Source organism: Passer montanus, unplaced genomic scaffold (assembly GCF_014805655.1).
Source record: "Passer montanus isolate IOZ18808 unplaced genomic scaffold, ASM1480565v1 scaffold136, whole genome shotgun sequence".
Classification (NCBI taxonomy): Eukaryota; Metazoa; Chordata; class Aves; order Passeriformes; family Passeridae; genus Passer; species Passer montanus.
In genome coordinates, this window is record NW_024360497.1 from 616,046 (window position 1) to 630,177 (window position 14,132).

The 14,132-nt window shown below is 45.1% G+C and overlaps 1 protein-coding gene across 1 annotated transcript in view; it reads right to left on the reverse strand.

Annotated features, from left to right (window-relative positions):
- Window positions 1-1,042: 1,042 nt before the first annotated feature.
- Window positions 1,043-14,132, reverse strand: part of NCOA6 (nuclear receptor coactivator 6) — a 37,625-nt gene continuing 24,535 nt past the window's right edge. The window contains 6 exon segments of the mRNA XM_039699516.1: window positions 1,043-1,641; window positions 4,459-4,607; window positions 7,426-7,462; window positions 9,351-9,419; window positions 10,932-11,012; window positions 11,015-13,843. Coding sequence (XP_039555450.1) covers window positions 1,595-1,641; window positions 4,459-4,607; window positions 7,426-7,462; window positions 9,351-9,419; window positions 10,932-11,012; window positions 11,015-13,843 — 3,212 coding nt within the window. The 3' untranslated portion in view covers window positions 1,043-1,594.

Consider the following 14,132-nt stretch of genomic DNA (forward strand, 5'->3'; position numbering starts at 1 on the left):
AGTGACTGTCCCCTGTGCTGGGCACTGCTGAGGCACCTCCAACCCTGGGGACAGTTTCGGGCCCCTCATGGCAAGAAAAGCATTGAGGGGCTGGAGTGTATCCAGAGAAGGGAACAGGGCTGGGAAAGGGGCTGGAGCACCAGGAGCAGCTGAGAGAGCTGCGAGGGCTCAGCCTGGAGAAAAGGAGACTGGGGAAACGTTCACTCTCCACAACTTCCTGACAGGAGGGTGGAGCTGGATGGGGTTGGGCTGTGCTCCAGGGAACAAGGATGACAGGAAATGGCCTCAAGTTGCACCAGGGGAGGTTCACGTTGGATATTGGGGAAAATTTCTTCATGGAAAAGTGCTGTCAAGTCCTGGCATGGCTGCTCAGAACAATGGTGGGGTCCCCATCCCTAGAGGGATTTTAAAAACGTGTGGATGCTGCACTTGGGGACATGGGTTAGTGGTGGCCTTGGCTGTGCTAGGGGAATGGACTTGATGGTTTTACAGGGCTTTTCCAACCCCAATGATCCTATAACATTGGCCTCACTCAGTGCCTGCCACCTTGTGCACAAATAACTAATTTCTGTGATTATAGAAGCTGGCAACTTCTATTTAATAACAATTTATATTTAATCAGCATTTTGAGATACATATTTTTAAATTTCAGCAAGAAAGAGAAGAGGTGCAGTGTGTGTGCACAGAGCTCGGGCTCCGGGCTCTCAGCAGCTCCAGCCAGCCTGACCTGCTTTCCAGGCAGCACGTGCCAGGTGCCAGGGCTGCTGCCAGGCTGCTGCCCTTGCCCCCTGCAGCTGCGCCTTGGCCCTGCCTGCCCTGCTGGGCAGCCTCTGAGGGCAGCCAGGCTGGGAGGCTGCTCTGCTCACAGGGTGCCCTTCCTCGCTTTGCAGGAGCAGCTGCATCAGTTAATTTGTTTGTGGTTAAACAAATTCCTTGCTGAAGCTACATATAAGGAGCTTGCAGGCCCAGAGCTCTAAATAATCCCTCCAATCCTCCTGTTTGGAATGATGCTGCTGTTGTTGCTAATAATAATCCAATGCAATTTATAGGACAATAACATTTATTTGGAGCATGAATGGAACATTATACAAACCCTTAAATTTATTTTTTGTTTCACTGGTCCATTTCTACAACAAATACATCAGGTCTACTATATAATAAAATTATTTACATTTCCAAACAACATGGGATTTGTTTATAAACCCCTTGACTGCTATTCACATACAGTACTTAAACAACAGCACATTACATTATTTTAATACCTAAAAATGACAACCCTGTATTCTAAATTGTTTATGAAAAGTGGAAACAAATAAATTTACAATTGTCTTCCCCTCCCCTTCCATTTCATACAAACACATTACCCTAATGTGCTAACCCTGACTTCACTTTGCAAATCCAGGGGGTTTTAGAAGAACCCAGTTTTTATATCTATTTATCTGTTTTTTAGAAAAAAAAAATCATTTATTGGGAACAGTATAATATTAAAATTACTTACTGTACAGAATTTTATTAAAAAAAGAAAAATCACAGCTCAAAATTGCTATTGGTAAATTCACACTCATTTACAAGTCTCATGTTTCCATGCAGTAATTTACTTGGATTTTCTTCTTTTTGACTGCATTGCACTGGCACTCGTTTCTGAAATCAAGAGAAGAAAACAAGCATGGATACGCAGTCGGTAAGCCATTCCCCAGAGGGGCAGATTGCCCTGCCATTTCTCCAACCTCGCAGCAGAGTGTGTGCTCTGGAGAGCAGGATTTCCCCACACAGGACAGACTCCTGAGCACTGAGGCACCCCGGGCCCGACACGCACGAGGTGCAAAGGGCACAGGGCAGCCTTGGGAAGAAGAGCCACATTTTGTAACCGTCCCCTAGTGCCACAGGGGAGCTGTGTCCCAGGAGGAGATGGTGCTACACAACCACTCTGCCCATGCCAGTCACACCCCAGCTGTCTGAGCTCTCAGAAAGTCATTCAAAACAAGTCTCTGCAGGGTACACTGAGTCACAGGAACACAGCTGATGCAAAAAGACACAGATGTTAACACCTGCAGGGCCATGGTGACAGCAGATGACATGTCCAGTGCACTTACCAAGGCACTAAGTTTCCATTTCAAAACAAAAAAGAGTAAGGACCAAAGGCATTTGCATCTTTAGATCTTTTTAAAAATGTGATTTTAAATGTTGGCAATGTCTCTTTGGCTCTTCATAATGTTTTCCAAAAACTATTGTAGCTGTGTGTATTTTAAGAGTCAAAAGGGAAAAAAATTTCCAAGCCCATCTAAAATTAGAATAGCAGCAGTACAACTCCACAGCTGTTACAATGTGGAATTAGAAAAAACAATCAACATTTCAAAATTTAACAAACTCAAAGGTACAGTAAATGCTAAAAGCAGCCCTTGCTGGAAAAGCACTCCAAAAAGGAAAAACACCAGTACAGTACCAGTTTTCAGAAGTGAAACATCTCCACAGGCTGGACTCCAGCCTGGAGCTCTCCAAGCACCAGGACTGACTCTGAAGTAGCTTCAGCAGCAGCTGCTGCCACCCCTGTTGCTGCCCAAGGCTCCGTGTTTGAGAGGGGGAGTGGGCCAGCAGCACCCAGCCCTTGTCTCAGTCCCCTGGGAGCATGAGCAGCACCTCCCAAACCCTGCACCTGGAGTGTGCTGGACACAGCTGGACAGGGCTGACCCTCCCTGTGTGCTCTCCTCTTCCTCACAGTGACTCCTCTGCCCCCTCCTTCCCCAGGCTTAGCAACCAAGTTCCTACTCCAGCTGGTCTCTCCCTGCTGATTTATTTTTCCTAATGATGACTTTAAACAGCCTCTATCTCAAGAGATAACTCCTCTCAGCCCCATATTCCTTTTACCATGGATTAGGGGGTTTCTCAGGACACAGATAACATGAGGACAGGAGCAACCAAACCAGAATAATTAAGCTCTGATTCCCTAACAAAAATACACAACAGAGCAGACACAGGTGACAAACCAGGTGACACACCTGTGGCCACCCCACTAAGGTGCAGCGTGTCCAGAGCAGCTGGTTTGGCTCATTCTCCACAGCTCAGGAGCAGCTGTGTGCTCACAGTAAGGCAGCACAGCCAGATGTCCCCTGCAGACTGCACCCAAGTGTCCAGCAAAGCCCCTGGACACTGGCAGCTTCACACGCGTGACTTAAAACCACAGGTTCTATTTACAGAGGTAAATGAATTACACAGTCAGCAAACCCCTGTGAGAGTTTTGGTATCATTTAAACTTCAAGCACTTTCCCGTTCCCACATTTTCAGAACTTGAAGTGGCACTGGTTGTCATCTTTAGGTTTACCCAGTACAGCATGTGGGGCAGGACACACGCTCCAGGTCCCCTCAAACGCAGGCAGGGATTTTACACTGGCTTCACATTTTTCAAACTTGTTTTCACAATCATGAAAGAGAATTTATTTTTACAACACAGACTCAGATTCTTCTGCACAGTCCTGCCACAAGAAGTAACTATAATTAAATTCAGCAGTCACAAAAGTGCAGAACATATAGGTCCCCTGTGTAATCTTTGGGAGTCATTGCACAATGCCATAAAGCTGGAATGCTTCTCTGAAACTCTGACAACACACAATTCTTAGCACCACGCCTCAGTACCTCCAGTATAGAAATGGTGGCTGAATTCAACTTGACTTCCTTTTATAATCACTTTATATTAGTACCTCTTTGTTCTGTATATTATCTTTAAAATAGTGGTTGGAAGTTGCCTCTTGACGGTCTCTCTCTACTCTCTTGTACAACTTTGGTCCATCAGCATTTTTCTGACCCTTAAACACAAGAAGCTGACAGAATTAGCTTCAGCCTGGCACTAGGCCGTGCATATCACACAAATGCTGCATAACTGTTAAAGACTGTAACCTGGGTAGGAGTAAGGTACGTCAGCACCTGCTAATGCCATGGGTTAATAACTCCAGGAGTTCAGATGTTGTTGTGGAGCAGAGCTGAGGCTCTGTGCTAGCACACAGCACTCCCTGGGGCTCCTGGCTGCCACCTCAGCAACCTCTGGAGTATGCCTGAACCATGGCATCTGACTTGGCAAGAACTGACCGTGCACTTGGGAAGACTTTCAGGCTTCAGGAAAAGGAAAATGTCACTTTTTGATCTCAGCATGGTCCTTCCAACAGCAACACATTTCTGCAAAGAGAATTCAACTAGGCAAGGTGCTGAACACTATGGTGGTGAGTGCTGCAGAAAACAAGTTCCACAGATGTACCAAAGAGGAATTCATACAGCATTTACTGCCAGTGCAGACGTTGGGAAACGCTTCAACACCAACCTGTGGCCAAATGCTTGAAACTAGAGATAAAGTACCCAAGGTGTGTGAACTGCAAACCAGCGTTACAAGGCAGCTACTGCCAGGGCAAACACGTGGGGAAGCAGGTTAGGAGCTGCCCTCTCCCCAGGAAGGGTGGCTGTGCATGTTACCTTTAGCCGTGCCGGACGCGGACGCGGGTCGCGAGGATCTCTTGCGCTGCCCGTTCTCTACAGTTTCCTGTGAAGCGGCAGAATCCTCTGTTCTTGAATTTCTTCTACTTGGAGTTTTAGACTTTTCACAATTCTCTTTTGTCTCATTACTAATAAAGTGGGACAAAACATTTCTGATGAAGTGTGAGAAGAATTATGTTTTTCTACGCAAGTCAGACAAGCTGGAGGATGGCCCGACACAGGTGCCAGTTCCGGACTATTAGCACTGAAGATATGAAACGCTAGAGATACCAGAAGGTCTATCAGATGAAGAATGACCTGAGTAAGCCAGAGTATAGTCCATTTCTATCAAAAATTATCAGAGGATACAGAATTGAGAAGTCCTCAAAGAGAATATTTTCAACATAAGAAGACCAAGAAATTAGATGCATTATAAATTGTCTGCTCTGTTTTCCACAGGTGCCACCATTACTGAAGTCTAGGAAAAGCAAACAGGTTACATTAGAGACTGCTGCAGTATGGGGGTGCAGAGTTGAAATTGCAGATGAACATCAGGAGGAATTAAGAACTCTCCAGGGAGTATGCCAACTTTTGGGTTTTGCTAAAAAGACTTACTCCATTGATCCAAGTGATTTGTTCACATATTTAAAAAAAAAAAAGTTTTTTTAAAAAAATTTATTTAGGTTTTAAAGCTTGAAGTCAAAATCTGTTTAGGTTTTTTGGGTTTTTTTTGTGGTTTGGTTTTTGTTTTTTGGTTTGTTTTTTGGGTTTTTTTTTGGTAACAAAAAGGTTTTTCTGCTATAAAATGATTTTAGGTACTATGGGAATCTGTTTTGTGCTACTGACACACTAAAGGGAGCGCTACATTTTGTAATTAAATTCTTCTTTTATTTTGTCTCTCTTAGCCCTGTAAACTCTTCTTGAGTTTTGGGTGTTTTCTCCTTAATGCGTTCAGGCCAGACAATTTCTGGTGACTAAGCAGTTTCAGAAGTTTAAACTAAACTTCTCTCATGTGAATTCAAAGGTAAGTAATTAACTAAATAAATTATTCTGATGATAATGAAAAAGAAGAAAGCTCATTTCAGGCCCTTTGGGTGACAACTTGCAGGATTTCAGGAAAGGGCTCCTGAATCAGAAACTGAAGACACAGCACAGGGTGACCTGTGTGTGACAGAGGTCCCACTGCAGTGTCACCCTTCAGACACGTCCTGCTTTGAGGGGAAGGACTAAAACCACACAAACTTTACAGTTAAGTAACAGAAATCTGAAATGAAAGTTTCTCAATGGAAGGAGAGACAAACATTCTCAAGAGAAGACACACAGCAGAGGAGACTATAGATTGTAGATAATCTCAGGTACAAAATACTGAAACCTATTTCCCTATAAGGGAGTATTATGGGCCATCTACAAACTGGATCCCCCAAACAGGTGGGTGCTTCCCTGAGAGAAGCAAAAAGGCATCAGCACCCAAAGTTCAGTTAGTACAGGTCATTTTTACAGATTCTAGTGACTAAATCCAGAGCTGGGATTGTCTCATAGGAACCAGCACATCACTTCCCTCCTTTTATAGGAGGCAATCAAATTACTCCAAGTGAAAATATTTCTAGTGGTTCATAGGTTGCAAGGTTCCCCTAAGGTTTTAAAGGTTTTTAATGGCTTTAAATGAGAATAGGTTTAGATTAGCTGTTAGGGAGAAATTGGCACAGGCTGCCCAGAGAAGCTGTGTCTGCCCCATCCCTGCATGTGTCCAAGGCCAGACTGGACTGAGCTTGGAGCAACCTGGGATACTGGAAGGTGACCCTGCCCATGTCATGAAGGTAAGTTTTAAGGTCCCTTGCCACCCAGACCATCTGTGATTCTATCAAGGTTTGTCCTGTATGGTTCCACTGTATCAGCCATCACCAGACCCAGTTTGCCTGCAAACTTTCCTTCTTTTCCAGTCTTCCTCAGAAGAACATCAATCAGAAAAACCCTGAAAATGCCCTTGTGGTAATCTGATGTGCTGGGTGAATTTGGATATGGTCACACAAGGACACTTCATGTGGAGAATCTGCTCAACTGCCAAGCTGCCAATGTCCCACTTTCAGAAAAATTCTACCCTGAAGAAAACTCACTGTGAAATTTCAGCTTTTCTTTGCCAGTCCAAATGAAGATAAATGGGGTTAAATATTCCATTCAGAGCCATTCCTGAGCTGAGGAAATGTACTGCATTCCCTCCCTTACAAAGGAAGGCACTGCCTCATCTCCTGAGGAACCCCACAAGGGGTTGCCCCACTTGGCCCAGCCTAGGGGGTCACTCCACCCATGAGGGCAGTGTCCAAAACCTGGCCAGCTGTGCCAGCACCATTAGCCAAAAACCTCCCCAGGGGCTCTCCTGTCAACTGAGCGAGAGTCTGGGGTGTTTAGAGTCTTACAAGTAGGTCTTGGAAACTGTATTTTCTTCTGACAGAACACAACCATTTGAAATAATATCTTTTAATTACTGAATGTCTTAACCAGGACAACATGAAGCTTCTACCTGACTTTCTTATCAAGTTTTGGCAGAGTGTTAACAAGCAAATAGAGGAAAACTGTTGAAAGCAATCCTCAAGGCAGAAGAACAAACTTTTGAAAGACTTCCTTTCAGAAAACAAAAATTCACCCAACAGCTAAGCTGCAGGCTTTGGGGGGGGTTAGTTTTGATTTGTTGTGCAACCATCAAGACCCGTCCAGGACATGAAACATCCAGGCCTGAAAGGATGAGAGGAAATGTTGCACAAAGCACAGACTAAGGAGAAGGTTACCTTATACTCACTGCATTTCAGCAATGGTTTGGAATATTCAACTGGCCTGACGTCTTAGCAGGAAAGAAAGGACATGGCCAAGAAAATGAAAAGCAGTAGCAGAGGTTGAGCAATTAAGCAAAGAGAAAGGGACTTCCTCCCACGAAAACTACATCTACTCTGAATCTACAAACTATCTCCTTACCTTTGACCAGCAACTACTGCAGCATTTGTCTCAAGTTCTACAAAAGAAAAAGATAATTTTAATGTCTGCTGTAGAGATACATACCTGCTGACAACGCATGACTAGCTCACATTTTTCTATCATATATTAGATCTCAAGGATAAGCTTCTCTCAAAGCAAAGCAAGCCAAAATACCACGCTGGCCAAGTGCTTGGTCTGATTACAGCCTTCAGGACACTGCAGTCAGCTAAGACAGGGAAAAATTAAAGCCCTGCAGAAGAAAACGATAGAGAACCTCCCTGGCTACACTCTTATCCCTTTTTAAACTTCCATTTTAGACAGCTTATTTCTACTAAACCTTCTAGGTTTCATTAATTTTTAAACCTTAAAAGTACACATCTGGCTCTATTCTGCATGTAAAAATTTGCCTTAACCCAAGTGCCTCTCACAGCAATATCCTCTAATGACAAATTTCTGAAGCCCAATTGCACTTGTACAGAATTGGAAAATATCTCAGTAGAGATGATGCAAAAGAAGTCTGACCTGTTTTTTCTCTCTCTCTCAGTGATTTTGTACATACAGGTCAGGTTTCCTTTGGAGTCTTCACCTCAGCAAACAGCTCTCCTTTTCAGCACATAAAATATCATAAAATATCAATATTTTTACTGTCTGTCTTTTAATTGTCTCCATACCCACTGTATCCTTTGTTGAAAGGGAAAACCTATACCTAAACACAGACCCTCATGAGGAACTGCCAGAGATTTAGGGATTAACATAGCAATGTCAAGGATGAACCCCCTGGGCTTTGTCTCACTGCTCAGCTCAACTGTCCCATCAAACTCAGGGCCAGTGGTACACAAACTGGGGCTTTGCCTTTGACAGCAATTTAGCCCCCAGTTTGCTGGAGTGTGCACAATGAATAGAGGCAGTTTAAAAAGTAAGAGAATGGGCAATGTCTGTCCTTCTAGGATGAATTTGCAGTGCTGGAACATCACCCTCTTCAGTGTAAAGGGATATAGCACTGTCTGAGAAAAACAGATGTCTTGGGGACTAAAGAAGAAGAGACTGAGCAATGAAAGGAATTAACTTTCTTCCCACCCAAAATTTAAACTGGGAGATTATGCAACAGCAAAAAATGGATAGCATCAGTGCTTCCCCCAGCAGGAACCCCCAGTACAGTCACAGCAGCACAGGGCAATAAGTCAGGTGTGAAAAAACAAGGGGTATGACCACCTTTGTCTCAGGGGAAATTGAAAGAAAACAATTTAGTACAATTTTGACTTCCTAAAAACTCTATTTCCAATCAGATTAGAGATGGCAAATAGATGGAGAGTGGCACTTCACATAACTAAGCCCACATCTATTTGTTTTCCCTGCTCAACCTGGGAATTGCTTTTTTAACAGAACCCAGAACTGATGGTGAAACACCATGATGATAAATGGCAACAGCACAAAGTCATCTGCCAGGGCTCCATCCTGAAACACTGCTGGGAGGGCATTAAAAGTTGAACACACACACAATAAAAAGTATTACCATTCTAAAACACAATCCCAGCATGGCATGAACACATTTCTATATTCAGAAGGGTACAATGAAAGAAACACCTTTCTTACTAGCTCGGCACAGAACTTCCAAATTCAAACACAATGTACTGTTACAAATCTAGTCCCTCCAATTTAACACTGAATATCTAAAACCTTTCTTGGGGATTTTTTCATCTTTTACTTGACCCCATCCTGAATCTCCCACAAGGCTTTGGAGACTTCCAAAGCACAACGTAACTAGCAAAGTAAAACAATCCCAAAAGCACAAATAATAATAAAAAACCCTACCCAACCCCCAAAATACCCAGTGTGTTAGTAACCACTGAATATGCATTCAAAAAAATACATTTTCATAAAGGATTTAGTTCACCTCTATTCTGCTTTTCCAAAGGAAGATTTACCTGTTCTTTGAACAGTACTTTCTGATGTTGCAACTGAACTTTTTTTCTGTGTTAAATGTTGAGAGGATGCTAGAATAAAAGTGGAGGGAAAAAACATTATTGTCGAAGGGAGGAAAGGAGTTGCTGTTGTGTGATCAGGCTGGTACAAAATGCTCTCTCTCCCAGCTGACTGCACTTTGCCATTTACAGATGCAATATTTTTAATCTACCCTCCACTTCCCTCCCACCATACACACCTCCCCTCTTTAAAATAAACTTCAGCAAAACTATCCTAAGCAAGTTTTCTCAAACTAGAATGAATAATGAAATGAAGTATCATAAACAACATTTTTAAAGGTAACAGTTTTTCAGCAGACTGTGACAGTGAAGGAAATCCTAAAATTTTAACAGTATTAACAGTTAATGTTAATTTCAACAGAGATTCTGGAGGAAAATAGTATATTTTCAACGAATCAGTGCCCTCACTCTTTAAATTAAAGTGCACAATATGCTGCAGAGTTGCCCTTGAAGGCCTTTGGCAATAAGATGATGACTTAACCTTTCTTAGGTTGCCAAGTAAAAAAATCAGGCGGAAAACCAATTTTTGCTGGGCTAATGCTTTCTAGTCTTCAATGTGATAGTGAACTTACAGAGAACAGGAAGAAAAAAAGTGTAACATTCCTGCTTAAATAAAGGCTATCACTTCCTAGAAAGCCAGAATTCTTTCTGTGAAGCTCCAAGGAAGCTTCCATCTTCCAGTGGCAGCTATGACATCCAACAGCCGTGGGGAAAATCACAGAGGCTGAAGTTTTCAGTTCCCCTGACTTCTGTGGATTTTATCATCCACAGTTTTATCTTCTGTGTCCAATTCATGCTGTAAAGCACAACACTCACTCAGCTCACTTCAAGAGTGATAGGTTCATATCCACACCAGAGTCAATAAATTAAAAATAGCATCAAGAAATAGCATCAATGTAATGTATAAAGTCTGCCAAATACACAAATTAAAATAGCAAAGCTCAGATGTAAAGTTATTTTATGTTTTCAAACTGAATGCAGCTAACTTTTTCATTAATTTCTCCAAAATGAGCATTTAAGTTTTTCCCTAGACAAACAGGGATTTGGTGTGGGTTGTTTTTTTCTTCTGTTCTGGAGGTTATTCAGAAATTTCCCTAGAGGATGAAGGTTATTCAGAGAAGAAAATAGTATTATTAGGATTAATTAATCATAATTAATTCAATAAATTGAAATAATTTACAAAATCAAAAGTCTGTGACAAGACTAAAGCAGAATACCAGTGTATCTACCAGGATAAAAAGGACCCTAAGTATTTGTCATTACTGATACACCCACTTTTCCTCCTTGCTTCCAACAGCTACATGAAGATACAGAATCATATGTTCATGACAAGTACCCCACTGAAGCAGTACACGGAAAGTGAAATAAAACATCTGGAAGTGGAATCTCGGCGAATACAGCCTGTGTATCACTCAGCTGTCAGAAACAAAGAGAGCCGTCAGCCCTGGCTGCAGAGCCGGGAGAGCAGCCCCGGGATGCCCCGCAGCCCCGGCTCCCTGCGTGCCCCGGCAGCCCCGCACTCACCTGCGCTCTGCAGCAGCTCCGGGGGTGCCGCGGGCTCCTCCTGCGCCGCGCCGCTGCCGCTGGGCTCCGGGCCCGCGCCGGCGGGAACGCGCCGGGGCCGGGAGCGCTCGGGGCCGCGCCCGGGGACGCGCAGGAGGCAGCGCCCGCCGCGGGGCTGAGGCTCGAGCTGCTGGGCCCAGAAGTGCTCTGTTTCGTGACACCGGGTGCTGGAGGGGTCCCGCTTTTGTTATCGAGTTCTGCCGGGGGTTGCTCTGTTCCCAAACTATTTGGGACCGACGTTTCTAGTCCCTGACCTTCTGTTTCTCCATCCAAAGCGTACTGCTCCTCCCCTTTATCCAGGGAGCCTGTGACCTTCTTGCACGCTTTAGTCAGCAGGAGCTGGCCAATCTTGTCTACCTTTCCCTTTCCCTTGCTGGATGAAACAGGACTGCGCCTATTCCCAGAGCCCGGGCTGCTTGTAAGCAGAGAGGAAACGACAGGTCCCGACTGTGCTGCTGGCACAGGGCACTGCTCACCCGAGCCTGCCCCTTGGCAAGTCTCCTCTGGGCTGAAGTCCTTGGCTTGCTGAGCAGGGAGCTGTGAAGGAACACTGGAAGGAGCTGGAGTGGAAGGCAGCTGGACAGGAGATGCCAAGGGATTCAGAACGAGTGACCTGCTGGTGGGAATACTGGACACAGGACTGGTGGATGAGGTGCTGGGAGGAGTGGGCCCAGAGGAAAACTTGATATTCTGTGGGATATGCAAAGGACCAACAACCGCAACCGACTGAGGCATCAGACTTGAGTTAGAAGTCATGGGGGCTGCTGGAATCGTGCTGGACTGAGAGCCCTTCATCACTTGGATGATGGAGGATGAGTTTATAAACACAGGTGTGATGAACTGCGGCCGGGTGTTGGACTGGGCCCCTGACTGTCCCTCGGACACCATCACTTTGCTCCCCACGTTGGGCATGGTGACAACAGTGGACACTAATGCAGATTGCAAGTGGGATGGCAACGGAGCTGATGTATTAGCAGCAGATGTAATAGGGTTGGAAGTCACAAAAACTGTTATCTGGTTGGGAGGTAAAGGACCTGAAATAGAAGAGCTAACAGGCCTCTGCATTACCGGAGCAACACTCTGTGCCACACTTGCATTTACTTCTCCCAGTTCCTGGTGCCCTGGATTTGGACAGGGCTCGTTATTTTGAATCAGGCTAAGTGAATTCGAGGGCTCCTTGTTCAAGGATGAATCCTGCAGTGGAGGAATGACAGCTATCTTCTTTAGCTCCTCACCACTGGAGACTATTGGTGCCATTTCAAGACCACTCAGCCCAGGGGGCTTAATGGTCACATTAGGAGCTCCAGAATTGTCAAGAAGTTGACTTAGAGAAGTTGGTGCCTCCCTCATGGCTGGAGATACCATGGCTTTACTTTCCTCCATGGCTGGGAGCTTACTGCTGTCTGGTGCTTGCCCATCTTTTTTTGCCTGCTCCTCAGGAACCAGCACTTTCATTTCTGGAGTAGGGACACTTTTCAGTTCCATACTGGGCTGGTCCTTGCTACCTAGGGCACCTTGTGCACTTTGACTCTCAGTATCTTGAGGCACACTAAGGCTCTCCTTATTGTCTTCAGGAATGCCAGTCACAGCAGGTACAGAAACTGCAGGATTCTGGTTACTTAGCATGGAGTTATTTTGAAAACTTGTGGTCACAGGTGTCGGCAAAGAAGAGGGACTAGCCACCATATTTCTCTGTAATTCCATGTTCTGCAAGAGAGATGGATTCTGCTGAGTTGTCAATGATAATTTAGCTGCTTTTGAATTCTGTCTGCCAGGGCTTGGTGTAGTTTTCCTACTGGATCCAGGACTGGACCTTCGACTATTGCTTGGGCTTGCTCTCTTTGTTCCTCCAGCATTGGTTTGTTTGCCTGAATTAATGACCACACCTTCCAACTTGTGTGACTGTGAGGCAGTAAAACTGGACTGATTGTTAATTGTGAGATTCGATGGGGCTTGTCCAATGGCCTTTAAAGTGGTGGGATTCAGACCCTGCTGATCAAATCCTCTATTGAGGTTAGGCCTGGGAGGTAAAGGAATATTGATCTGAGGAGGGAACAGCCCAGCAATAGAGGCATTAAGCCTCTCTGGAGACAGGCTGATTTCTGAGGGTTCTGTGCTGGGTGGACGGTTGTTAGGAGTCTGAGGGTAATATGGCCTTGGGCTAGCTCTGTTTGGGGTTTTAGGCCTTGATGTTTGTGATGGGGCAGCAACATTTGGAAAATGGTGTGTAAGAGCACTAGACAGAGAACTAGACTGCTGCTGGGGACTTGCACCTTGGGCAGCCGAAAGTGGGGATGGTCCAGGCTTGGGCCCTGTCATCATTAACTGGTTCTGTGAAACTACTAAATGAGATGTCACGTTATTCTGAGCTGCTGATGTTGGAGGGCCCTCAGCTCCACCTCCTTCTGGAAGAGAGGCTACTGATGACACCTCTGTGAGGGGCGAGCTGGAAGGATTCTGTACGTTATCTGGATAAACCATTTTTCTTGCATTATTTCCCAGAGGAAGGTTGCCTGGTAGGGCCATCCTCTGCTTGTCAGGAGAGGGAGGCACGGGTCCAGGCCCCTGGAGGTTCACCATCACTGGCATGTTCCCGCTCTGCTGCATTGGCATCCGCTGGGCATCTGGGTTCAGGGGGCCCCTGGGGGTGTGAACCCCCTGCGGCACAGGCAGCCTGACTGACTTGGGATCCTGCTGCATCATCAGCATCATCATCATCTGCTGCTGCTGCGGTGTCTGGGGGGGTGCCTGGCCTTGCTGCGGGGCTGCCTGGGGCTGCTGCTGCTGCTGGGGCTGGGGCTGCTGCGCGTGTGGCATGAGCTGAGGCGGCATCTGCTGAAGGGGCCTTTGCTCCACGGGCTGAGATGGATAACCTAAGGCAGCAGATGACACAGGGTTAAAGCCAACCAAAGATCAGAGGAAGCAGAATTTCTGTAACAAACAGGATTGGACTGAATGTACAGCCTGGAGCCTGCTTATCTTGGATGAGAGCCACATTAAAAAAAACAGGCTTTACAAACAAAGCCAAAGATTTTATTCAATTCACAAAAATAGTTTTACTTAATGTAAGACTTGCATGAGATTTAACTGGAGATCTTTTAGTGTGTTGTATCAGATACTAACCCAAGTTCACACCACCTGACAAGTCTCTGTAACTGCCCA